Source organism: Mus musculus, chromosome 1, assembly GCF_000001635.26.
Source record: "Mus musculus strain C57BL/6J chromosome 1, GRCm38.p6 C57BL/6J".
Classification (NCBI taxonomy): Eukaryota; Metazoa; Chordata; class Mammalia; order Rodentia; family Muridae; genus Mus; species Mus musculus.
This window is the reverse complement of record NC_000067.6, coordinates 188622689-188649030: the sequence shown is the minus strand read 5'-3', so window position 1 is coordinate 188649030 and position 26342 is coordinate 188622689. Positions and strand designations below refer to the sequence as shown.

The following is a 26342-nucleotide window of genomic DNA, read 5'->3' as shown; positions in this document are numbered from 1 at the left end:
ATGGTCTCACACTATTAACTAATGGAAAATGATGCTGGGAAGTAAAGGATAATCTTTTCATGCTACGAACCGTCAATGAAAGAGATACACATTATAGACTTCTGAAATGTGCGCATCAAAAGCAGATAGTAATAAAAATTTAAATAGCATTCTTAGAAAGCTACATCAGATTCGTGAAATAAAAATACTTTATTCGAAGAGATGAAGTACGTCCCATTTTTTAATTGATTAATCTGCCTGTTGGACAGAAATCTAAGCCTATTGTGGGAATTACAGTTTTCCATGTTCATTTTTTAATCAGGAATGTAGTTATTGGGGTATCATTCAGAAGAGAAACATGTACCTTTCATTTATCATCAAGGCAGGCATGATTATGTGTGTGACCATTAAAGCAGTCAACCTGCTGTTTATTCAAGAATATATGCATTCTTCTCCTAGATATACACACAGCCCTGAAATGTATATCAAACTAAAAGTGGCTCTTAAATAAACTTTAATAAGAAGAATGAGTTCCCCTTGTGCTTGACAAGCTCCAGTTCCTCCCTTGATGCCCAGTGTCACCCCAGCAGCTCATGTCCCAGAATGTAAATCCACACACTACTCACCAGTGGGCCCAGAGCACAACCCTTTGCCGTGCATGCTTGAACTTGGAAGGTGTGTAAGCTCCCAGGATCAAATCCATAGGCATGGCAGCTGAGTCCTGATGAATTGTGAATCAGAGTGTCATCTAGATATAACTCATATGTGGTGATCACTCCTGGAAAGACAGAAACCAGCTTCCAGTATGGCCACAACACCATAGCAAGTAACTAGGAAAGCAGCTACCTCCAGTCACCCACCCAGCTCCTCTAAATGCTGCCTCTTCTCAAAGGATGAGATATGCTTTACTTTAGACACCATGCTGGTAAGGTGCTTAGCACAGAGAGAGTGAGGGAACCAAATGCTCGAGAGGAAAATCTTGCTGGAGGCCATTCAAGTGCCATTAATTTCCAGGCCAAAAAGAGGAAGTAGGGATGTTTATGTTTCTATGTGTGTGTATTCTAAAAACATCCTTAGGTGATGCTTTGGATATAAAGAGACCTTCTTTGCTCCTGGAGTACATGCTACTTGGATCTAGCTGTCAATGTTCTTAGTGTGTGAGGAGCGGGTGTGGCGGCAGTCCCAAAAGCGCCAGGGACTGCAGCTAAGTCATATGATTTGCACCTGACTTTCTCATATAAGCCACAAACATCTTGAGAGCTGCACAGGTGTATCAGGATACCGGTGAATCCATTTTGATGGAGATATGCCCCTGCTGCCCTGATTAGCTGAAGCTGCTTGCCTGGTGAAGTGGTGTGGCCTGCTGTGCGTGGATGGGAACTGAGAGTATAAAAGAGTGAGAGGCCCAGGATCCTGTTGCTTGATGTTTCTTGTCCCGGGTTTCGGCACCACTTCTTGAGCACGCCCAACTGGCCAGGAAGAACGACGCTGCAACAGGATCCTTCTGCATACGTTTATTCAGTCCTGTTTCTTCTTGTTTATATCTCCCTTGTTTATATCTCTCTTGTTTATATCTCTCCCAAACCCTGGGCCTCTCACTCTTTTATAATCTCAGTTCCCATCCACGCACAGCAGGCCACGCCACTTCACCAGGCAAGCAGCTTCAGCTAATCAGGGCAGCAGGGGCATATCTCCATCAAAGTGGATTCACCGGTATCCTGGTACACCTGCGCAGCTCTCAAGATGTTTGTGGCTTATATGAGGAAGTCAGGTGCAAGTCATACGACTTAGCTGCAGTCCCTGGCACCTTTGGGACTGCCGCCACACCCGCTCCTCACATTAGTGGACACACATTCACGTGTTAACTTTTTCCTCACAGCCTGCCTAAGGGTGGGTTAGTATGATTATCCATCCTTTACAAGTGAAGAAACTGGGGAACGGAGCTGAGGCAAGTTACCCAAGGTCACCCAGCAGGAAAGGACCTAAGTCAGAATTTGTACCTACATCTTTATCTATAGTCAATTTGACCACACATTCTCTCCAACACTGACCAGTCATACACTAAACCCTGTTCGGCTCATCAGACTCAGTCAAAATTGGGTTAGAATAGCCACACACACATTTTCACAAAAGTATCAGAACTAGGAGAAATTAGAGTGGCCATCAAAGAGAAAGACTATTTACTCAAGTAAAATGTTCTTATGAAAAGGATCATAGAGTCTGCATGATTGGGGCTGCCGAAATGGCTCAGTGGTTAAGAGCACTAAGTACTCTTCCAGAGGTCCTGAGTTCAATTCCCACTAGTCACTTGGCAGCTCACAACCATCTGTAACGGGATCTGATACCCTTTTCTAATGTGTCTGAAGACAGGTACAGTGTACTCATATACGTAAAATAAATAAATCTTGAAAAATGTCAGCATAATCAGGTTCACTAGAAATATAGACTCTCCAAACTTACTTAACATTATACCATGGGAAGCAGAAGTATGACCCTGTTAACTGTTAATCAGAACTGCTATCAAAGTGAGATTAATTTCTAAGTCCCCTCCCTAAATATGGCCTCCAGGAATCACTTTAAGTGTTCCATTATCATACAGCAGTAGTCAGGGGCTCCCTGCCCCCCATAGCTCACAGTACAGCCCCATGGGTATTTACTTGTAGCTCCCAGAACAGCCCCATCACAACTTTTAACGATTCATTCCACTATGGTATTACTGTGTCATCAATGGCCCAGTTTCCCCAGAAGACTGTAGGATCCCTTAGGAAACCATGGCTCTTCCTCATCTGCTTCTTTCCACAGCCAAGCACCATGCCTCAAGTGTGGTAGGCACATAACAAACACTGACAGGGCAAACACAGTCACAGGCACCATAATAAAGCAACCAGCATGCAATGCAGAGTAATAATTTACATGCTTTGAAAGAAGAGCTAGGTCCACACCTGAAAAGCCAGCTAGAAAATCGTTCTTTTTTTTTCCATTTTTAATTAGGAGATGCTAGTACCATGAGATGACCACCAAGAGCAGCAGCAGCAGTGGGGTACAGGCATCTGGAGCCTAGAGGATGATGTGTGTGCTACAAAGGGCATGGCTGGAGAAGTGACCCAAGCCCTTGGAGGAGCCCAGAAGATTGTGAGTTGGATCCCAGACATTGGACAGTTGGAGATTGACTTTTGTTTTTGATTGTGACTGTACCCTGATATTTTCCCTCTTGAAGGAAGAAACTGTTTTAGTGGAGCCCACAGTTAAGAGACTTTTAATTGTAAAAAGACTTTGGATTTTAAAAAAGATGGATATTTTAAAGAAATTGAAATTTTAAGAATATGTAAAGGCTGTGGGACTTTTAAAGTTATTTAGATCTTGGGGATGAATAAGATTGTAAGGGTTGAGGCTTACTAGTGATGTTTTTGTGTGTCAAGTTGACAAGGGGTCAATTGTACTGGCTAGTTTTGTGTCAATTTGACACAGCTGGAGTTATCACAGAGAAAGGAGCTTCAGTTGAGGAAATGCCTCCATGAGATCCAACTGTAAGGCATTTTCTCAATTAGTGATCAAGGGGGAAAGGCCCCTTGTGGGTGGGACCATCTCTGGGCTGGTAGTCTTGGGTTTTATAAGAGAGCAGGCTGAGCAAGCCAGGTGAAGCAAGCCAGTAAAGAACATCCCTCCATGGCCTCTGCATCAGCTCCTGCTTTCTGACCTGCTTGAGTTCCAGTCCTGCATCCTTTGGTGATCAACAGCAGTATGGAAATGTAAGCCGAATAAACCCCTTCCTCCCCAACTTGCTTCTTGGTCATGATGTTTGTGCAGGAATGGAAACCCTGACTAAGACACCACCCACTCCCCCTTTTTGGCCCTGGCGTTCCCCTGTACTGGGGCATATAAAGTTTGCAAGTCCAATGGGCCTCTCTTTGCAGTAATGGCCGACTAGGCCATCTTTTGATACATATGCAGCTAGAGACAAGAGCTCCGGGGTACTGCTTAGTTCATATTGTTGTTCCACCTATAGGGTTGCAGTTCCCTTTAGCTCCTTGGGTAATTTCTCTAGCTCCTCCATTGGGGGCCCTGTGATCCATCCAATAGCTGACTGTGATCATCCATTTCTGTGTTTGCTAGGCCCTGGCATAGTCTCACAAGAGACAGCTATATCTGGGTCCTTTCAGCAAAATCTTGCTAGTGTATGCAATGGTGTCAGCGTTTGGAAGCTGATCATGGGATGGATCTCTGGATATGGCAGTCTATAGATGGTCCATCCTTTCGTCACACTTCCAAATTTTGTCTCTGTAACTCCTTCCATGGGTGTTTTGTTTCCTATTCTAAGAAGGGGCAAAGTGTCCACACTTTGGTCTTCGTTCTCTTGAGTTTAATGTGTTTAGCAAATTGTATCTTATATATTGGGTATCCTAAGTTTCTGGGCTAATATCCACTTATCAGTGAGTACATATTGTGAGAATTCCTTTGTGATTGAGTTACCTCACTCTGGATGATGCCCTCCAGGTCCATCCATTTGCCTAGGAATTTCATAAATTCATTCTTTTTAATAGCTGAGTAGTACTCCATTGTGTAAATGTACCACATTTTCTGTATCCATTCCTCTGTTGAGGGACATCTGGGTTCTTTCCAGCTTCTGGCTATTATAAATAAGGCTGCTAGAAAATCGTTTTTAAAGAAGAGATCCAAGGACAGACTGTAAAGAGCAAGTCTAGCAAAGTAAAGAGCAGTCAGGAAGGCTGGTTTCCAGAATCTTGAATTTGAGGTTGATGGCCATGTTGGTAAATATCTGTAGTGTGACCCAACTTTCACCCATTGGGAATAATACTCATAGATCTCCAATACCAGGGCTTCAATACTCCAAGGTCTATCTGTCCCAAGGGGACATTACTCACCTCTCCACCTGTTCACAGCAGTTTGTCTCCTAATCATTTTATATGTATCCTCACTGACCTTCGGCGTGACGTATTGATGGCACAGCCTCGTTATTTTTTTCCTTTAATTTTGTGTGTGTGTATTGCATAATGTCTTGTGTCAAATACTCAGCATCAAAACAGATCAACAACTCAACAAGTGACCAATTCCTTCTATCCAACAGCTTCTGGTTTTAACGTCTATCGTGTTTTCTCTTTCATTAGAATTATCTTTTGATCAATACCTCCTCTTAGAATCTAAGGTTTTTAAATAAGTTAATATTTTAACACAGTTCTTGCTATGTCCCATTTTTTCCTTCTTGAAGATAACTTTTGACAGTTGCACTGGAATCTCCTCAGTTTTCATACCGAGGAGGAAGTCCTTATTTTCCCACCATGCACCACTGGGCTGCATAATTAAGTATGGTAGCCCGCCTCTGCTCCCTTGTGCCTAGAGTGGCTCTCTGTGCAATATTGATGGCTATGATGATGCTTAAGGAGTGAAAGCACACATGGATCCCTCTGTCAAGTGAAACAGGGACTGCGAACAACCCATAACTACATGGGAAGTCACAGGAAGGTGAGAAGGACGGAATCACAGTGATGAGAGCAACAGAAAGAATTACGGTACATTTGCAACCATGGGAAGTAACCATTTAATCCCTCAACCCCTCAGGCAATCCCACATGCATTACACACACTCTTAAAGAGAAACTAAGACCCTGCCTGAGTTCAACAGAAGCAGAAATACTTAGACCAACACGCCCCTTTTCTTAAACAACTGCAGATAGAGAGAGTTTCTCTTGCACTAGGAAGCTGTGCACAGTAGCTCACTTATCTGACATGCTGAGAAGTAAGACAATTTTATCAAAAAGTAAACTGTGGATATAAGTGACTGAAATTCCTTCGGCATGAACTTTAAAATCTTGAGCATTTTCAAAGAAGGCTTTAGGAGTAAATTCCAAGCTCTCACCCATTTTATCACAAAGAGTATACAGGAATCATTTTGGTAAGAGTTAAGCAATGGTTGTGGCCAATGAGGAATCTGGGGATTGATACCTGGGGGACCACTGCGGGCCTCCCAAGCTTTTGCCCTAAGCATAACTTTCCAGTCCCATCTCATCAATTTTTCAGCTTGTCTTTTGAGTTCTCCATCCACTACAGCGACAGCTCCTCTATGGCTGGTGGGCTGATTTTTTTTTTTTGTCTACCTGATTCCAGCAAGTCAACCCCCAGAAATCTATGCCAAGAAACCAGGTAGCTATGACATATGTTGAGAACAGGGTCTCCACAAGCATGGCAATGAGGCAGATGAGCTGCAATAAAACTCAAGTGTTTTGACAGTTAATTCAACTATGCAGTATCCAGGTGTGACATGGAGGGGGTGAATTTCAGTCTACCTTCAGTGTAAAACTGATCCTGTATATTCAACACACACACACACACACACACACACACACGCACACACACACACACCAGTTACCCTGTGTTCTAAAGGCAAACCATACCTGACAGTGCATGCAGGAGAGGCTAAAAGATGTTTGTAGCACGGTGCACACTGTAAGTTAGGTTTCTCTATAAGTCATTTAAATCCCTCCTGACATCCTATTTTCTCTACCAACTGAATCCATTTCAAATTTCTCTTCACCCATGGTCACCTGGGCTATTTTAACATCATCTTAGAATACATCAGGATAATGGCCACTTAGGTGCCTTCATGTGTCATGAGTTAGTCTATATGCTACAGCCAGAGACGGAGAGGTTGCAAACGGCTATCTGGCCATTCCTTACGCAATTAGCGATCCATCATGCCTGCCTCAAGTAACAGAAACAAGTCACTGTCCCTTCTCAGATTAGGGACTTGGACTATGTAAGCCAGTCTTGGGGAGGGTCAGGCTCATGATATTTGTATGTCTAAATATTCTGCTTTGTGGTCCAATTCTTACCAACAAAGCACCAGGATTCAAAATTACAGCCAAGTAGGATGCTATTGTGGTTTAGAGATTGCTTCATTTAAACCTGTCTCCCACTCACAGAGACTGAAGCAAGTTTAGGGATTTACTCTCATCCAGGCTGTGGCAGGCAACTCTCTGCCATGCTCTGAATTATGGGTTTAAATACAGGTTCCTGGTAAATTAATAGACAATAAGAAATATAATTTGGAAAGAACATTAGAACATTATTTTGGGGGAATGTTCTCAGTTATTAAATATTTTTATTATCATATATCAGTTATACATGTTTTCATTATGACTTTTTCACATACTTTTATAATAAATTTTGATCCTGTTCCTCTCTTTTTGTCCACCTTCCAATTCACCTAATTCTTCTACTTTTACATCTGCTTTTTTAATGACTAAGCTTCACATAGATTGCTTACAGAAGGATAGAAAGGTTTTCTTACCTGAACATTCTAGACTGTTTCGAGTTATATAGGCAAATTTTATAACTATTTTTAGTAGCAATCTTTTTGATAGAAATAACATTAGTAAAGTAAGAGCCATTATAAACCTAAATTTAAAGGCATAGTATATGAAGCAATAAACTGAAAAAAAAAATCTATTAACACAGTGATTTAAATTTCATTGATCTCAGGTTTCCAAACTGAGTGCGAAGTACTCCTATGATGCATTAGACATTGCAAACTCTAGCTAAAGATATGTTTTCCTTCTTTAACTAGAATGCTGGCTATGCGTGAGTGGTTTTGGAGAAATCTGAAGGCTAGTTCTTAAAACAGCAAGTAGTTAAAACAACAACAACAACAACAACAACAAAACCAAGAAACCAACCAACATAGCCACCCTGAGAGCCCACCAGGCTCCACTGGGTACTTCCCAAGCCTTGGTTGCAGCACTGGCAGCACTAGTGAAACTTGGTGAGCCACAGAACAAAGAGGCATGCATCTTGGAAGGAGATTTTCAAGTGGGAATTTTAGGAGCAAGGGTCAGATAGGTTGGATGTGAGAGTAACCTAAATGCATTCTACATATGTATGATTGCCAAAGAACAAATTTAATTAAGTAAAAACTACTTAAAGCAATACATAGGACTGGTGGCCTATTCTGTGGCAGGCATTAGGCACCATGAGGTGTGTGTGGATGATGTCTCTATACTGACAACTCTCGGGTATCAGAACTGCTCTCACTACTGCTAGGAAGACAAGTGAGGGACATGCAACTCATGAACATACAGGCAGGTGTAGACCATGCAAGCTTACTCCACTGTTGACATTGCCTCTGCTTAATCTCTATGTTTGTAGTAATTTCCTACATCTGAACACGCTATTATGATCCCAAATCTGATCAAAACGTCTCATTGAAAATATGAACATTTATTGAAGGCCCATTGCTCATGTGGTAGTATTTTTGTTATTTTGAAGGACAGAAAGAATAAGAAATAGAACCCTTTCTTATATAAGTAAGAAGAGAATTAAAGGCAGGTATGATTGAATAATAATGGGTGAATCAAGATTAATGTAAAACTGCTAAGTGTAGCAAAAGACCTAGACAACAAACTAATGGCCCAGTTAAGCAGTAGGAGCAGTAGCCGTAGGTGACGATTTCAATGTGGCTGAGTCTCCTTACAGTAGAGGCTCCAAAAGGGCTGCATTGGATTCATTTGTCTATCAGTACTGTCTTCTCACTCCCATTGTCAAATGGTAGTCTTAAATAATCATTCAGAGGGAATTTGGAGCCTCAAATGTCCCAGGACAATCACTGACACTTTTCTGAACTTGTACTGACTTGGGCAAGATCAAGGGACATGAAAAATAACCCAAAATCACATATAAGATCAGTGGGAGGTGAGGGAAAGGAAGGCATATCAACAACAAATGTTAAAGCTATTTTTTTCTCCTGGGTATGGAGTAACCAGTTGGAACTAAAACTAGAATAAGATAACAACACATTTCAGGAGAACTTGTGATTTTTTTCCTAGGAGAAAGACAGCTTTAACTACTTTTAGGTTACATAATCATAACTCAAGTTAAGAAGAGAAGTCTGCCAACATCTCAGAAAGCTCTTTGTTCATGATCCCAGCTCTCCTTTCTTCTCTGGTGGTATCCATGCTAAAGAGTTTTTGTATGTGCATCTAGGTCCTTCCTCCCTCAATTAAGCTCAGAAAGAACAAAAAGATGGGATACTGAATTAATCCTTATGTTTAAAACCCTGCAGGACTTTGTATTGTTTTGTGTAATTCTCTTGCTGGTCAGTAGCTGTAGATGGAATGTCTCCCATATGGCAGGCATCAATCTGCATGCAGGGAACTGAGATGCATCACAATAGTCCTGATTGCTGCCTTCACAACCTTGATAATACAACCAAGAAGACAGGGGAGGTCTGGGGAGTGTATATATAGTCTCTTGAAGGAACTCCCTGTGGAAAATACAGTGGTGACAGGTGAGGAGACAGGAACTAAGCCAGTCTGGGCTGGGTGGAGAAATAGCACTCTTCTGAGAAAATGATCTCATAGGCACAGCACACACTGGAAACTATAAGAGGGAGAGCATCACGGGCCATTATTTGATGATAAGTAACAGAGGTTTCACAATGAGAAGCAAAAAGCTTTCCCTGGGATGTCAGCAAGTTGCTTAAAACGCAAGTGTCACAGAACAATGCAAAGATCTGCCTCTAGAACCATTCCAGTGTGGCTCCTTTTAAGATGAATATCTACCAAAACAGAGTTTACTAGAGTGGAATTGTAAACTTGTATTTTTTGTATTTACTGTTCCTAGAATGAGAGAAAGCTGCTAAAATGTATTTCTGCAACTGCCCTTGTTTCGTCCCACAAATATTGTAAAGGTCGATGAAATGAAATTTTCAACAGCAGGCAACTCAGTCAGTGGACAGCTGAGGTTATTCCAACTAAGAGACCGTTTACAGAGATAAGAGTGGAGGCCAAAGGAGGGAGAAAGTGGTTGTGAGCCATTCTTTCCAGTAATGGCCAACACTCCCAGCAGACCAAGCAACCATGGACAACAGACATACTTCCATCTATGGGGGGCGGGGGGAAGGATTATACCAGGTTTCAGAACTTGAAGGATGATCTGGCATTATAAGAAATGTTATTGGACAGAGCTTGGCGTTTTGTGGAGGAGCACAGCCCTGGAGTTCAGAGCCCAGCAGGAAGGTGCCAGGGCAGTGACCTGAGAGTCAGGTCTCTTTACTTCCTTCTTTTGTTACCATCACATGGGTAAGATGATGGCGTGGTGGAGGGCAAGTGTGTGGATATGCCAGTATCCCACTTCACAGAGAGAATATTACATCTGAGATAAATTCTAGTAGCACAGTGAGTATCTTAGAGCTAAAAGGCATCTTGGCTACATGTTGGTCCCCACACATTTGGACTCAATAGGATACACAGCATCCTAGGTCATGGACTCTGTATATCCGTTTCCCCCACTGCCTTGAAGACATGGAGGAGGGCAAAGAAGGGTGTGGACACTTAAAACCAAAAGACTAGGGGCACACCACTATCACTTCCATAAGATTCTCTGTGCCTTTCCTTGTTTAATCTTTTTGGGTACTAATCAGTAAGATAGCCACACAAAACTATAATTGTTTCTCTCTCTCTCTCTCTCTCTCTCTCTCTCTCTCTCTCTCTCTCTCTCTGTGTGTGTGTGTGTGCATTCATAAACACAGAGAGAGAAAGAGAGAGAAAAATAGAGAATAGGGAGAGAGGAAGGATGAGAGAGAGAGAGAGAGAGAGTCAGTTATTTAATCCAGCTCCACAGACTGTTCTTCAATGAAAACTTGCAAAATGAGTCCTTAATTTTCATTGGCTGGCTAATGTAATGCACTTTGGAGTTTGTCATCTGTCTCCAGGATGATAGAATTTTTAAGGTGTTTAATTTAGCAGGCAAGCTGAATCATAATTGCCGGTAAAGCATACCCACTGGGGTATAGATCTTCCTGCCTCTTCATCATGCCATGTCAAGTTGTATTTCCTAAGGTGCTCAATGGGTTGTCATATGTAAGCAAGGAAATTCAATACAACACAATGTAAATTTAATACAAGGTATCTCTATTTACACTGAAGAATTATGTTTACTGTAGAAATTAAACAACAATGTGTCCGTGTGCCATAAAAATAACACACACAGCGAATATCGATGCTCCAAACCTATTTGTGTGTGTGTGTGTGTGTGTGTTTGTCAGTGAGGTTTGGCAAAAAGAATATCAACTGCATGATGCCCCCAAGGTTTAGATATTTATTGAGTGTGGCAGATACCTCCCTATGTGCATACTTGATCCTTCAATTAAAAAGGAAGAGAGAGAGAGAAGCTCCCACACTGTAGAAGATGCCTTATTACTGTTATGCTTGCCTAAAAATGGCATCGACAGAGTCTAAAAAAGGCTGTGCTTGGGAAATTCTACCTGACAAATTGATGGGAGGTGTTTCATAAAAGTTAACCAAGGTTTGTTCCAAACTGTCAAGCAGTTTCCCTAAGTGGCTCACTGAATTCTGGGATCCATTGCACCTGTTAAAACTGAGCACTAGCAGGAAGGAAAATACAATTATATTTGGTTATGGAAAATAGCTATTTCTGAATGAAATATTAAGAAAATACACAATTATTTCCTTAATCCCAGAAAAAAAAATCACAACAGACATGTAAGCATTTGAATTTTGCCCATAGGATATTAAGAGTAAGTGAGTACAGTCAGCTATTGGATGGATCCTAGGGCCCCCAATGGAGGAGCTAGAGAAATTACCCAAGGAGCTAAAGAGATCTGCAACCCTATAGGTGGAACAACAATAGGAACTAACCAGTACCCCGGAGCTCTTGTCTCTAGCTGCATATGTATCAAAAGATGGCCTAGTTGGCCATCACTGGAAAGAGAGGCCCATTGGTCATGAAAACTTTATATGCCCCAGGGGAACAGGGGAACGCCAGGGGCAAAAAGTGGGAGCAGGTGGGTAGGGGAGTGGGGGGGAGGGTATGGGGGACTTTTGGGATAGCATTGGAAATGTAAATGAGGAAAATACCTAATAAAAATAATAAAAAAGAAAAGCAAAGAGTGAGAAACTTTTGCTGTTACTTTCATAGGTCTGGTTGGAACCTTATGCTGAGGATAAGTCTGCAAAAGCTAGAGGTAGACTGAGGGAAAAATCATGAGTTTCTTCTATTCACAGAAAAAAAATTTTCATACCACCTTCCTTCTTAATTAGCTGTCTAGATTTTGAGTAATCAAATTGTTTAATTCTTATTAATCTAATTTTCTACATCTGTACATGGGGATATTGTAAATTTCATGGGCTAATTTTTGGAATTAAAATACTATCATACTTAGCTTTAACTGTCAACTTGACATAGTCTAGAGTCACTGGAGAAGAGGGTCTTAACTGAGGGTTTACCCTGATTGGAGTGTCCCATGGGCATCTCTTATGAGCTCTTGTTTTGACTGTTAAATGATGTATAAGGGAGCAGCCCATTGTGAGCGATACCATTCCCTAGGTAGGTAGTCTTGAGTTATATATGGAGGCTACATAAGCATGGACCCAAGTAAACTTGCCTTCATAGCTTCTGATTCATGATCCTGCCCATCTTCATGGTACTCTGTGTAAGTCTTTAGTAACAGATTGTTAAATTCTTACAGGAGTACAACTATTTTGACGTGTGTTTTGCCTAGTTTTAATTGTCAACTTAATCTTGGTTGGTTGTGAAAATAAACTCATTGAGGAATTGTGTAGATGGCATTGCCTGTGGGAATTTTCTTAATTGGGTTAATTGATGTAGGAAGACCCACCAAGAATATGGGTGCTGTGATTTAGTGGACTAGGCCCTGGATTGAATAAAAAATATAGAGAGATCTGTACTCTGCTTTTGACTGTGCATATAACTGGATACCTCAAGTTCATTTTGACATTCCTGCAAGAGAAATCAGAGGATACAATGAAGTCAAGAGTGACCATGGGTAAAAGCCAAGGTTTGGGGCTAGTAAAAGTGGGTGGTGTCGCTGGGTGGCATGTGACATAAGAGAGACAGGGGACAGGATGAAAAACCAATGAGGACATGCTGGGTTTCAGATGGGACAGAAAGCAGTGAAGGTGGCAATTGGAACCTGGGATGGCTCATTTGCATTGTCAGTGTGATGGGCTCTGGAGTTGCCTATATGGGAAGTCTCTGGGCTGTGAGGAGTTACATAGATCAGTGTAGCCTCTGGGCATGCCTGGGAGAGAAGATCAAGATTGTATTAATTGACATGGGGCAAATCCCCCTAATTGTGAGTGCCATTCTTCCACGGGCTGGAGTCTCAGACTAGATCCGAAGAGAAAGGAGCTGAGTGTGGCTGTTCACCTCCAGCTGCCTCTAGCTCCCACTGTCATGACCATCGCGTACCATGAAAAACGAGTCCCTGGAACTGTGCTCAAAATGAAGCCTTCTCTCTGCAAGCTGCTCTCCTGAGATTTGTGTCTCAGCAAGGACACAAGTAACTAATGCAGTGCCCCAAGGAGAAATGTCAGCAGGGTAAGTTTATTAACATTTCCCAGCATCCTCTCTGACACTTGTCTAAACCCCTGGGGTGGAGCCTGAGAATCAAATTCTTAAATCAGTATTGTCAACAAGGTTCCAGTAGTCCAGTTTGAAAAATAACACTCAGCATCATTTGAAAATGTCTCTTTGCTACAGTGATATGGGGCCTGCAAGGGCAGTTATCACAATTTACAAGTGCATAAACCAAGTTTGGACCCTAACAAGAGTCATATCACTTATTCAGACTTCCTACTGGGATGACTCATGTATTTGGTCACCTGTGGCAGTGCTGGACAGATAATTAAATATCATTAAGTTCAGGTCAAATGATGTAGGTGTCACGAGGAAGGCATTGGAAGAACATGTGGTCAAGATAAGAGGGGATGCTAAACTCAAGGAAGGACATTGTGGCTAACCTATAAGGTCTTCTAGAAGAGCAGGCGTGGTCTTTACCACTGAGAAATCTCTACAACCCCTTTAATCATTGCCCCACTATAAAAGTATAGAAAGTTCTAATGAGATTAAACATATTATGCTATCATAAATGTGTTATCCAAATTTTTCTTGTTTCTTGCTCACTGGATATATTTAACAAATGCTTTGCACATGAACAGAATATAAAGTGAAGACCCTCAAAAATGAGAAAAGGGCAGGCAAGCCAGGAGGAGCACAGGGCAGGAGAAGACTGAGTGACAACTACCTGGCTGGAAGACAGCCCTGCTCGCTGCAAACCAGGTTAGCAGGTTAGCAGGTTAGCAACCATCCAATCAGAACAAACCAGTAACATTTCACTGACACTCACGGACTAGACAGATTTCTTTGTGGAGTCAGAAGTGTGACAAGGATTTTGGCTGCTTAATATAGTATTCTATAGATATCATTTATTTTTATTAAGAAAGTTGAAACCATACAAGAGTAGCTTCAACTCTTCAGTAGCAGAAAGAATCACTCCTTCTAATTACCACAATTCTTTCCATTACCTCAAAGATAGCTATTTCACTGGCTAAAAGTTTAATTAAGAGGAAATAGTGTAATTAATTCATAGTAAACATGAGTCAATCTGATAAAACTACAAGGTTTTTGTCTTGCTTTATTCTTTCTGGCTATGCTTGCAGAAGCCACTTCTATTTTTAGCACTGAGTTATTTAACAGCAGTTTCTACAATAGTAATGTATTTTGATTTTTGTCACAAAGAGAGACATGGTTTGATCGACTGTTCATTCTGCCAGAGCTAAACAGAAATTCTATGTTTAATAAATTTTAACAATATCTCCAATAACCGTTATAAATAGATCAGCGTCTGAGAAACCCTATTAAATGTCTTTGCAATGAGACTTTGTTTTCGAGGTGTTTAACTGGATCGCTCTTAACTCTCTAACAGCACAAGGACACCTACATCACATATGAACACAGTGCACCTTAAGTTAAGTAGAAGTATATGCATGTTTAATGCATATATTGTCTAAATCTCCATGTTGAAATATTTATAAATAGCATTCTAAGGAATATGAGTTCTGAGTGGCCTCTTTTCAAATAAATTTATTAACTCAAAAGCATTTGAAACACCCTGTGTACACGGCCTCCCCACCTCTCTACTTCTCCAAGGAAGAGCTCATGGCCGCTGAAAAGGGAAAGTCACTAAAGACAAAGTCACTCTCAAAGCTACATTCTCCCAGAGTCTGCATTTGTCCCTGTCCTCTCTCCTAGCGCTCACTAAACAGTGGCGTGCAGTACACAAGAGCCATCAAGAGGGAGCACTTTTGAGCCACCAAAACTGCATGTTAGCTTAAAAAGCTCACTCTCCCTAACTACAGGGATAGTATCTCAGGTATTTTATGTGCTAAAATGATCATTAAAAATTAAGTACCACATATAAGCTGCCATTTAGAATATTAATTTACTTTTGCTAATCATGTTTTTAACTTCAGGCTAAAAGAGTTCACTCACCATTCGGATACTCAGGCTCTGTCCAGGAGATGTTAAAGGAGTCTGGTGAGTAGGAGTGAGCTCTGGGGGCTGGCACACCTTCTGGAATCGTCTCCTCCATTAGGGCCTGGCTGGGCTCACTTGTTGTGCAGCCCCCACCGGTACACACCTAAGCCGGGACAGAGAAAAGCACTTCAGGCCTGGCTCTCAAAGCTTACATGAATGGTGAAGAGAAGCAACTCACAGGGGGAGCTCTGGATTCCACTAAAATAAGATTCCCTCTGCTGCCCCCAACTATGTTTGTTTCTATAATGAAGGACAACATTTAATTAGATTGTTTTTGAAGACCTGAGAGTTCATCTTCTAATAAGCACAAAATGACCCAGGGTGCAGGAAGAACTGGCCTATGTTACAGCCTAGAGATCCACATTAGACTCGAGAGCAGCTCCAGGAGAGTGAGAGAACTCTTTCAAAACTAACCAGGTGACTCTGTGGCACATGGCTTAGTGAGTTAAGCAGCTGTGTCGCAAGCCACAGGACCTGAGTCTGGATCCCAGACAAACTTCTCCAGTATCCCCAGCATTCAGAGCAGACACGGGGTAGCCAGTAGGAGAAAAATGCAAACTCAGAGAACCTGTCTGCAAAATAAAGTGGAAAGCACACATGACCCGACCACATTCCCACACATACAAGACACATGCGTGCACACACACACACACACACACACACAACACACACAAAGGGGGTTGGGTAGAGATGAATAATTAAGTCAATAAAAAGCAAGGTGGATAGCATATGAGGGATGGTGTCCACAGCTGACCTCTGATCTCTGTATGAGTGCATACACACATTTCCCCCTCCCACATACACACAGAGGGGGAGGGGAAAGGCAGCAGTAACCCATGTCTTCAGAATGGCTTCTCATGAGCTCGAGCATGTTCCAGACAAGTGTGCTCATCATCTATGGACACAGCTGCATTACAGTAGACGCCTAGGCAGACTCTGTGGGTTTCCCTTGAGTTTCTGATGCAGGACACACAGATACATGCAAAAGAAGAACTCTAGTGCTCTTCAAGATGGAGCTTATGCCAATCAGGCTGAATCGGCTAGCCGTGTGGCCAATCAGGCTGAATCGGCTAGCCGTGTGGCCAATCAGGCTGAATCGGCGAGCCGTGTGGCCAAACCCTGCTGCAAGAAACCACCTCTGGCCCAAGAACCAGCTGCCAGAACATTTCATTGTGAGAATACAAGCCTGTAACCTGCATGCTACAAGTCTCAGAAATGATCCAGGAAGTGGGCCATGTGTGGTGTCTGAGCTATCAAAGCAAACCTGTCGGAAGTCCACCCCGTTTCTCAAAGAGAGGGAATATGTTCATTTGTACTTTCAGGTTTTTATCTCTTAGATCAAAGCACATGGCAGTATATGCTTCTTAAACCGATCACAACGTGAGACTTAATTCTGATTGCTACCATTTTCTCTCTCATTTGTGCTCACAGTCCAGGACTTTCCCCGTTACCTCTCTCCAGAGGAACACTATGCTATGTGACATATACTATTGCATTTATTTAAATGGAGCATAAACTAAAATTGGCCTTCCTTTGAGAATTTTATGATGCTTTCTAAAATAAATACAATGTCCTCTTTGGGAGGACTGTTCCCTGGACGGGCATCGGAAACCTGCAAACTGGTTGCTGGGCGAAGCAGCAGCTTGGAGTGGCTGAGATGCTCTTTCTGGCCAGTCAGACAGGGGTGTAAGCAGCTGCTGAAAGTCTCGCAACTTGATCTCAGCTTTGGCATCTAGAGGACTCTTCTTAAACTTGCATCTGATTGGTCTAACGCTGATTGAAATTCTGACTTAGGAAAATAAATAAATAACTGGATTGATTGAAGACATCTTTATAAAACAGAGAGGACTGTGAAAGCCCGCGAGGTAGTAAGCTGCTTCGACCTATTTCCTAGTTTTTAGTCAATCACAGACACTTGAAAACAAAGCTCACAGTGTTGTGCTACCATCCTCAATAGCTCTGTAACTTCTGATCTAAACAGCCTTTTCTTGGTACAACAAAATGTGTATATAATCTAATTACCGAGACAATTTTTGAAATAATCACTATTAGGAACTAGTAAAGATAGCATTCTTATTTTTTTTCCTAGTATTTTGTTTTCAGATAAGCAGGGTCCAAGGGAATGTAGGGTATTTTAAAGGATGAAGGAAAAATATAAACAAACAAACAGATAAATAAAAAACCCTTCACAATTGCTACAACTGGTCTTTTACCCGAGAAGTGGAGCCTAAGACTTAGGGAGAGAGATTGTCTGGTAAAGTGCCCACTATGTGAACATGAGGTTCTGAGTTCAGATCTCCGGCACCCAATAGAAAGGTGGCTTGGTATTGCACGTCTCTAACCCTGGTACTTTGGGGAGGATCTCTGGAGCTTGCTGAACAGTCTAGACAACAGGCGAGGCCTGAGGGCTTCTACCAGGAAAGAGTCAATTTCCAAAGATAAAGTCAAGAGAAAGAGAAGGCAGATGTCACTGATCACAGGGCTCCACATGCATGCACACATGCCTGCTCCTACACAGACACAATCGTGTGCACGCACACGCCCGCACGCATGCGCACACACACAAAGTCAACCTCACCATTTCCATTATTTAGCATTCATCACGTGACAAACAGTATTTTCAAATAGTATCCCCTGCCTGCATTAATACCATCTTTCCATAGCTGTTAAATTACTGAATTTATTAGGAACCATTAAGACCTAACAAACTTCAACACAAACATCAGTGCATGCAGAGTTCAGGCCGCGGGAGCGCACATCTCCAATACCAACATTCTACACGAAACCATGGAGTAGTATTCAGAGTCCCAGGCTCTTTCCTGAGTGACTGCAGTTGGTAGTTGCTCATCCATTCCCACGCAAGCTGTGTTTGCAGCGCCTTCTCTCCAGCAGGTACTGTCTGCACTCTGCACAGAGGACTCGGGAAGGTGCAACTTTTCTGCATCTGGAGGGCTTATAGCCCAGTCTCGGGAAAGCATTAAGTGGAGTGACATGGAATAGCTCTGTGGCCTATGTGTTTGATCTGCATCCCACGGGTTCAAATCCCCGGTGGATCTTCCTCTATTTCAAAGGCCACTGGAGGGCTTTGGTGTCTGCATGTTCTGTTCCCAAGCACTTAGTCAACGCACTAAAACAATCCATAAAGGGCACTATGCCTTGTTGAACACCTGCTCTCCGCCACTTATCTAATGACCTTGAGAGCTACTTATTATATTGAGACTGTGAAATATACAATAATCCATCAATTAACCGGGATGAACCTAAAATGTCGTGCTTCATTTAATTTACTGCTTAACTGAGTTAAGTTAAAACAAACAAACAGAAAAACTTTTAGTTGGATACTTCCTGAAAAATGTGCTAGGGTATTTTTCTGCCCCGATAAATATGGTGGAATTAAAAAGAGAATGAGCAACTTTGCCTTCACGACAACCTTTAAGGCACAAGGACATCAAGACGACACATATTGTAATTATTTGGGGATACTTTTTCAGCATCACAGAATTTTAGTTCTCTCAAAAAGACATTAAAAACCATTACATTTAATGCCCTAATTTTTGTCCTGAAAAAAAAAAAAAAAAGAAGAAGTTGAGGTGTACACTTGCCTTGGGTTAAGCAGTAAGAAAATCTGAATTAAAACTCAAGGGAACAGACCACTAAGTCACTGGTACTTAGTTTTCAAGTTATAACAAAATTAAAAACTCTAGGCTATTAAAGTGGATTTTGATTGACTGCACAGTGTATCCTAAAAATCGCCTTAGGAACGGAACGTTTTAACACCACTTACCTCCTGATAAAATGCCAAGTTTCAACAAGTTCTGTTTAATCTTGGTTGCTTCCAAGCAATTGAGACTGAACAGTCTTCATGTGTACAGCTATTTTGAAAACAGTGTGGGCTTCACTATTTCTTAGCTTTTGAAAATCAACTTTGTCCACTTTTTAGCTTTTCGGTGACGTGACTGAAGTAACCCGAACTGTCACTTCCCAGATCCACATGCTGTGCTGAGCAGCAAGGCACATGGGGACGTTCAGAACAGGGTCTCACATTGTCTGCCTGCCCTTGTTTTGTGCTGTCAAGGCAGACAGTTAACAACAGTGGGATGCAGTTTATTTTCTCATGGTATAATATTTTGAGCATTCACCAGCATGTTAAGTAAAATGAATGCGTACACAGTGTCTACATAAATGTAAATTTATTCATAATCAAGAGCAGAATATTTTCTATGGCATTTATCAAAGCAAATACCCTCATATAGGTATTGCCATAAAATGAAGAGGGTGTTTAAAACAAATAGGGACAACCTCATGTTTATATTCAGTTATTTTCAGATGTGCTATTAAACTTAAAAAAAAGATTATATTTCATCAAAAAGCAAAAGGAAATGGGAGTACAAACTCCACACAATATCAAGGTCTTTTAAAAGACCTTCCTATGCAGAAGTGCCATTTAGCATTAAAAATGCCACCTTCTTCCCAAGGAAAGCTCTAAACTGTTGATTCTGGCGTTTCATCAAATGACTGTTCTTCTGAGAAGTTTAATATAAATCACAGTGAAATAACAATCAAGACTATCTTGGGGTCATTTGAATCTTCATTTAAAAATACAAGATCTAAATTCATACTGTGAGGAGTTTTTCAAATGAATACACACACCACAGGAAACCACCTTATTAATCTAAGCATTTTGGGGAAAGCTCTCAACAATTATAATATCCTACAAATAACAAAATATTAGTTCTGAGCATCTCTCCATATTTCTAGGAAAATCTCCTAACTCAGATGGTTATTTTATTCGTTCAAATAATACAAACTAAGCATGTAGCTAATCAACCGTCACCTTCAGGCTGTGAGGGGAATTTTCAGTATAAATTCTGTGCTATCAGGCTTTGTGATATTTTGTTAGTTTGTTTGTTTGATTTGGGAAGGAGGGAAGATGAGATGAAGGGAAAGGACAGAAGCTAAGTTGACTTACTCTCAGCCTGATGAGGTATAGACCCCCAGGGGAAAGGTGGTGGAGCACGTGAGCCTGGAGTTTTTCTGTGCTGTTATAGACAACACTCCACATTGTGGAGTTATGTATAGGATTCAAAATATATAATATGTAGCGCTCCAGAATTCCATTTAGTTGCCTTGGTTGTTTCCACCTGGAAAGGAACAAAAGTTACAACATTTCAGCATTAGCCATTCATGTCTAAACAGAGACGACATACAGGATCAATGGTCACATAGATAGTAATGAGTCCTGTGTAAAAAACCTACATGTATGTATGTATGTATGTATGTATGTATGTATGTATGTAAATATATATATATATATGTATATATATATATATATTTTTGCTCAAATGTAACTGTCTCTAAAACATACACGGTTCTAAAATGCTTATTCTTAGAATTTTAAAGGAAATGTGACATAGACTTTACCTTTAGTTACTTATCAATTTTGTGTGTGTGTTTATTGTGTGTGCTTGTGCATGGGCAAGGAGTCACGTATATCGAGGCCAGAGGGAGACATCAGGGTTCCTCGGGCATCATCCTGATCTTCACTCCTGTACACAAAGTCTCTCATGGACCCTGAAGCTAGACTGGCAGAACTGCAGACAATAGACCCCTCCTGCACCTCCCACCACCAGTGGAGTTACAGGCGTGCATGACCACACCCAGTTTTTATGTGTGTTCTGGGGATTTTAACTCAGGTCTTCACGACTGTACAGTGAGTACTCAGCGAGCCATCTTTACAGTCCATTGTAATTTAAAATAGTTAAGGATATACAAATGTGTATGATTTTTTTTTTTTAATCTTGGGTTTAGCAATCAGACAAAAATTGGTAAGCACAGAGCATCTGAGTACTCCTGAGGAGTGTGAGAGAAAGAGAAATACACAGTAGTCCTGACAGACGCAGCAGTCTACCACAGAGTGAGCACCTGGTCCCACAGAGAAACCCAGGAGAATGGAGGGATTGGGAGGGGCTTATTGGAGCTGTGAGGTTTTACATCCCAATGGAGGATTTGAACAGGAGGAAGCAGGAGAGATGCTGACTTCGGAGGAGGGTTGCAGCCTCCTGGGGATGAGAAGGGCCAGTTGCAGAACAGACAGAAGACCGTGCAGTTGAGAGATACTCAGGGAAGTGGGGAGTCTTTCAAAACAAATAAAATGGCTTGTCTGAAGACAACTAAGGGCCAATACAAGAACTTAGGCCAACAACAACAACAACATGAATGGTAAACTCTTTAGTTTGAGTGAATGCCATGATTTATTCAGTGTCAATATTTTGTTCACAGATGAGAAAACTGGGAGTAAGCAATGAAAACCCATGAATTGACAAGACTAATCTATTAAGTTTTAACTCAGCACCTTAGACCTCATAAAGTGAGTAGTGAACAGAAGTCACTAACATCAAAGAAAAATCTAAATATTTTTAAAAGTCATATTCCTGTCTGACTTGAACTACAGGGGAAGGAAGCTGGCTGGTCTTGTAGAGGGTCAGCTTTGCTTCGGGGCACTCATGTGGAGGCCCACAACCCTCAGTATCTCCAGTTCCAGGGGATCTGATGCTCTCTCATGGCCTCCTTAGGCACCAGTCATATGTAGTGCACACACACACACACACACACACACAAACTCTAAAATAAATCTTTTTTAAAAAGAAGTTATATATGCACATACATATGATATGTATTAATCTTGACAGTGGATAAGTAGGTGGTCATTTTTCTTTTACTGACAACTGCACAGAAGTTGCATACACATTTAGCTTGCCCTGATTGCCTAGAGACAAAAGGGAGATTACGTTGACAAGTGATAATCAAAGGTTTCTAGAACCACTGGCCTAATCATTTCTGTGCATTTAATCACAATACAATTAGTCTGATGTCACAAGCCCTGCTGAATGAGCTCATTGGGATTCTGACATGAGCCAGCATGTGCAAGACACTAGAGCTCTACTTACCGTACATGGATAGTCCTAGAATCCAGGACAGTCAAACCCGGGGGATCCACTTGCTCTGGCGGCAGCTGTGCTGTGTGCAAGATGACTTGGGAGCTGTTTGTGCACCCTGCTTGTGTGCATGCACCAACTATAATCTCGTAGGCTGCGAATACTCTTAAATCTGGGGAAAGGGAATGAATGAAGAATTTATTCTCCATAATATACTTTCTCAGAAGAGCTCACTCCCCTTCTACATTCTGACCTCTAGGAATTGTAAAATAAAAATAAGAGTCAATAATTATGAAAGTGAGCAAAAATAAAGTGGGCTTCTTTTTTAAATGGCATGGCTACATTGACATGGACCCGTGTCAGTCACACATCCATCTGACTTCTTCATCTTAACGATTTGTTTTCTTGAATGTCTATGATCACGTAAATCATATTCAGGGTTTAGTCTTAGTTAAAAATAAATGAGATATTCAAATTTGTTTGAAGACAACAGGAGTTGCTTTTGAAATGCAAGTATACAGCCTATAACAATGACTTTGAAATTCTTTTTGCCTGTCTCTCTGACTGTGGTCTATATATGACCTTTAGATCATCCGAGTTGAGTGCACAGGTATCTTCACTTGTCAGATGTCCCTGACACACCCCAATGTGACCTTGGCACAGGCAGCAGCTATCCTCCTCTCGTCTGATCCCATAGCACTTTGTGCATACGTCCAGAATGACAACACTCATGGCTTCACAGGAGTTGTTACTTTACATCTAATACCATGTCTGACATGTTAGAGGCTTTAGGTTTGTATAACTGAATCAATGAATATAGAACTATGAGAAAGATCAAGATACAGTTGAGCTAGGTATGAAAGGCAACCTTGAAAAGTGGGGTAGTGCCCTAACCAGAATAATCGTTCCTTCCCTTGAATTTCCTTGGCATTTCATACCTGTTTTCTTTCCTAGTGACTATAACATCCCTAATGAGAACACACAAATCTATGATTTCCCAACTCCATTCTTAAATGCCCTAAATTCTTCACATATAAAAATACTCAATACTCTTAACTAAATTTTGGACCAAGTTTACCAAGCTTTAAATATAATTTGTACCTTCACAATATTAAAAATAGTAATTTTGAGAAACATCATTGAAATATGTCATGATTTAAGTAACACATATTCTTAAATCTCATTAACCTTGAACCATTACAATTTCATGTTTAAAAGATTAATGAAATGCAACCTAATTCAGGCAAATAGATTTTGCATTATACTGATAGCAAAAGTAAACTCGGAAAGGCATGCTGATTTTCATGCAAAATACAATCAATTGGTTAAGCGTGTAGGTCACCAGAAGAAAGGCAATCCAGTCATTTTGTAGCAAATGTTGTTTGTTTCAGAACAAAAAGAGGTCACCGAGATGACACTCAGCATGTTTCTGACCAAACCTTGGGTCTTTCTAGCTTCTACATTGTATCTAATGGCGCTGTGCTAACACAGGCACCCTCACTCAGTGTGGTCAGAGGAACACGGCAAGGACACACTGAAGGTGACCAACCAACACGGAACAGTGTGACTCTGAGAGCTGATGAGAGCAACTTCATCAAATGTGCAGGAGTAAGACCTGGAGCGCCTTCATTTGGACAAACATTGTATAAAACGTATGTCCTACTCAGGGATACTATGGCTGTGATGAAACACTGTGACCAAAAGCAATTTGAGGAGGTAAGAGTTTATTTAGCTTACACTTTTGCAACATTGTTTATCATATAGGAGGTCTAGCCAGCGCAACTTACAGGAAAAAATAAATAAAAAAGCATCACCAGTGTGGGTGAAACTGAGAGAGAGGCAGGTTCCTAGAAGTCATATCCTTAGGGATATCTTACCCTTATGTGGTGTGTGTGTGTGTGTGTGTGTGTGTGTGTGTGTGTGTGTGTGTGCATGCTTCCATGAGCTCATGGAGTCCAGATGTTGACTACAGGTATCATCTTCAATTGTTATCTTATTTAATTTGATTTTATTCTATTTTATTTTATTCTTTTAGTAAGGGCCTCTGGCTGACCTATTACTTTGTGATCCTTCTGTAAATTGTTGCTTTTAGGTGTTTTGTCACAGCAAGAATAAGGATACACAATACACAATACACCTGATGTGAGAAAAGATAATGTTAGGAACAACTTCTACCCACAGGGCTACTCTTCCAGATCATGTTGTGCTTATGTCACGAAACAGTCTACTGTAAGTCTTTGGTGCTCCTCCTTTTCTGTCCCTAATTTTCAAGAACTTAGTGATCTTTCTCTTCTTTACCACAGGTCTGCATTCCTTATATTTTCTGGAAAGGAAGAGAGAGGGCTTTCATTCTGTGTCATTTCAGGTGTGAAAGCCAGGATGGCATAGAACTTAGGCCAGGAGTCACAGTTCATGTGGCCAATTCTGAGTGACCCTTGAATATATTTTAGTCCTATCAGGACATCTTGGTTAACAGCAACTGAAACTTGATACTTCCGTGTCCTTTGCTTAGTAATAACTAGAGTTTCCCTTTCTGTTACATTCAGAGTGTTAAGGCAGAGATGCAGCTACAAAGTTTGCATTGGGTGAAGAAATAAGTTCATTCTAAAACCATCTCATATTTGTCCTTTATATCTGGGACTTTGTTATCTTAGCTGTAACCCCAGTGATTATGTTATGACTGCACATAGTGTCCCCAATCTGTAAAATATTCTGTTCTGCACACTATCAACCCATGCCTAGAGGACCTAACATAAATGCATGCAGGCTATCTGCCACAGATGGGAATAGACTCCTGCAGCAAGAATAACAAAGGGATTGTACTGTGACAAGTTTTCTTCTTCTTTGGGTTGGAAAGCATCCATTTCTATGGCTGCTGGGACTGGAGATCAGGATAAGGAGGTGACTACACTCAGGAGGATCAGGTTTGCTGTAGAGTGAGCATGATTCTTGTTTTAGTTCATTCTCTATTGCTTGGATGAGACACTATGACCCTGGCAACTCATTTTTTAAAAAAAGCATTTAATTGGGGCTCTCTTACAGTTTCAGAGGTTTAGTCCATTATCTTCATGATAGGAAACATGTCTACATGTAGGCAGACATGGTGCTGGAGAAGCAGTTGTGAGATCTACATCTGAATCCACGGGCAGCAGGAAGACAGAGCCACTGGGCCTGGCGTAGGCTTTTGAAAGCTCAAAGCCCACCCCAAGTGTCATAGTTCCTCCAACAAGGCCACATCTCCTAATTCTTCTAAATAGTGCCACTCCAGAGTGACTAGGTAGTCAAATCTCCGAGCCTACAAGGCCATTATTATTCAACCACCACAGCTCTTGAGGCAGGACTGAAACAGAAGAACCAATCCTTATCACACCCTCCAGTCAGCGATACAGTTCACCCCAACTATTCTGTATCATAAGCACTCCTCAATTTTGTGGATGAACAAGGCATTTCATTTCAGGACAGACATGCCTTTAATGTACATTACATTTGGGGCTTAAGAATGTTCATACTGGGCTGGGCGGTGGTGGCGCACGCCTTTAATCCCAGCACTCGGGAGGCAGAGGCAGGCGGATTTCTGAGTTCGAGGCCAGCCTGGTCTACAAAGTGAGTTCCAGGATACACAGAGAAACCCTGTCTTGAAAAACCGAAAGGAAAAAAAAGAAGAAGAAGAAGAAGAAGAAGAAGGTTCATACTGAGCTGCTTCTAAGGTCTTAAAGGTGTGGCTGCAGTGTCACACGTGTTGCAGTAGGTGGCAGAGAGGAGAGGGGCTATGTCTACACTCAGTCTTCTGACCAATAAATATCCGAATGATTAGTAGCCTAACATTCTCCCCAAAGAAAAGCAAGCCTGAGCGGACCCCCAGGCTGGTGCCAGGAGGCCCAGATAGGAAGCCAGCCTGAGATGACCACCAATCCTGCACTGCAGGCTTGGATGAGCTCCCAGGATGGGGAGCAAGCCAGAGACTAGAAGAATCCTGCTTGGGACCACAGGCCCCAGGGACTGAACTCAAGATAAATAACCATAAGCAAGTGGCATGGGGCCACTTGGGCAAGCTGGGAGA

The 26342-nt window shown here is 41.5% G+C and overlaps 1 protein-coding gene and 1 non-coding gene across 3 annotated transcripts in view; one reads left to right on the top strand and one right to left on the bottom strand.

Moving 5' to 3' along the window:
• Positions 1 to 26342, bottom strand: part of Ush2a (usherin) — a 702660-nt gene that overhangs the window by 316467 nt on the left and 359851 nt on the right. For both annotated transcript variants that reach the window (NM_021408.3, XM_017319869.1), the window contains 4 exons: positions 22295 to 22454; positions 20317 to 20488; positions 15303 to 15450; positions 606 to 757 (listed from right to left, as the gene is read on the bottom strand). In NM_021408.3, coding sequence (NP_067383.3) covers positions 606 to 757; positions 15303 to 15450; positions 20317 to 20488; positions 22295 to 22454 — 632 coding nt within the window. The remainder of the gene's footprint in view (positions 1 to 605; positions 758 to 15302; positions 15451 to 20316; positions 20489 to 22294; positions 22455 to 26342) is intronic.
• Positions 25978 to 26108, top strand: Gm25095. The gene has a single exon (XR_003949280.1). It is a non-coding gene; the product is annotated as a small nucleolar RNA SNORA17 (small nucleolar RNA).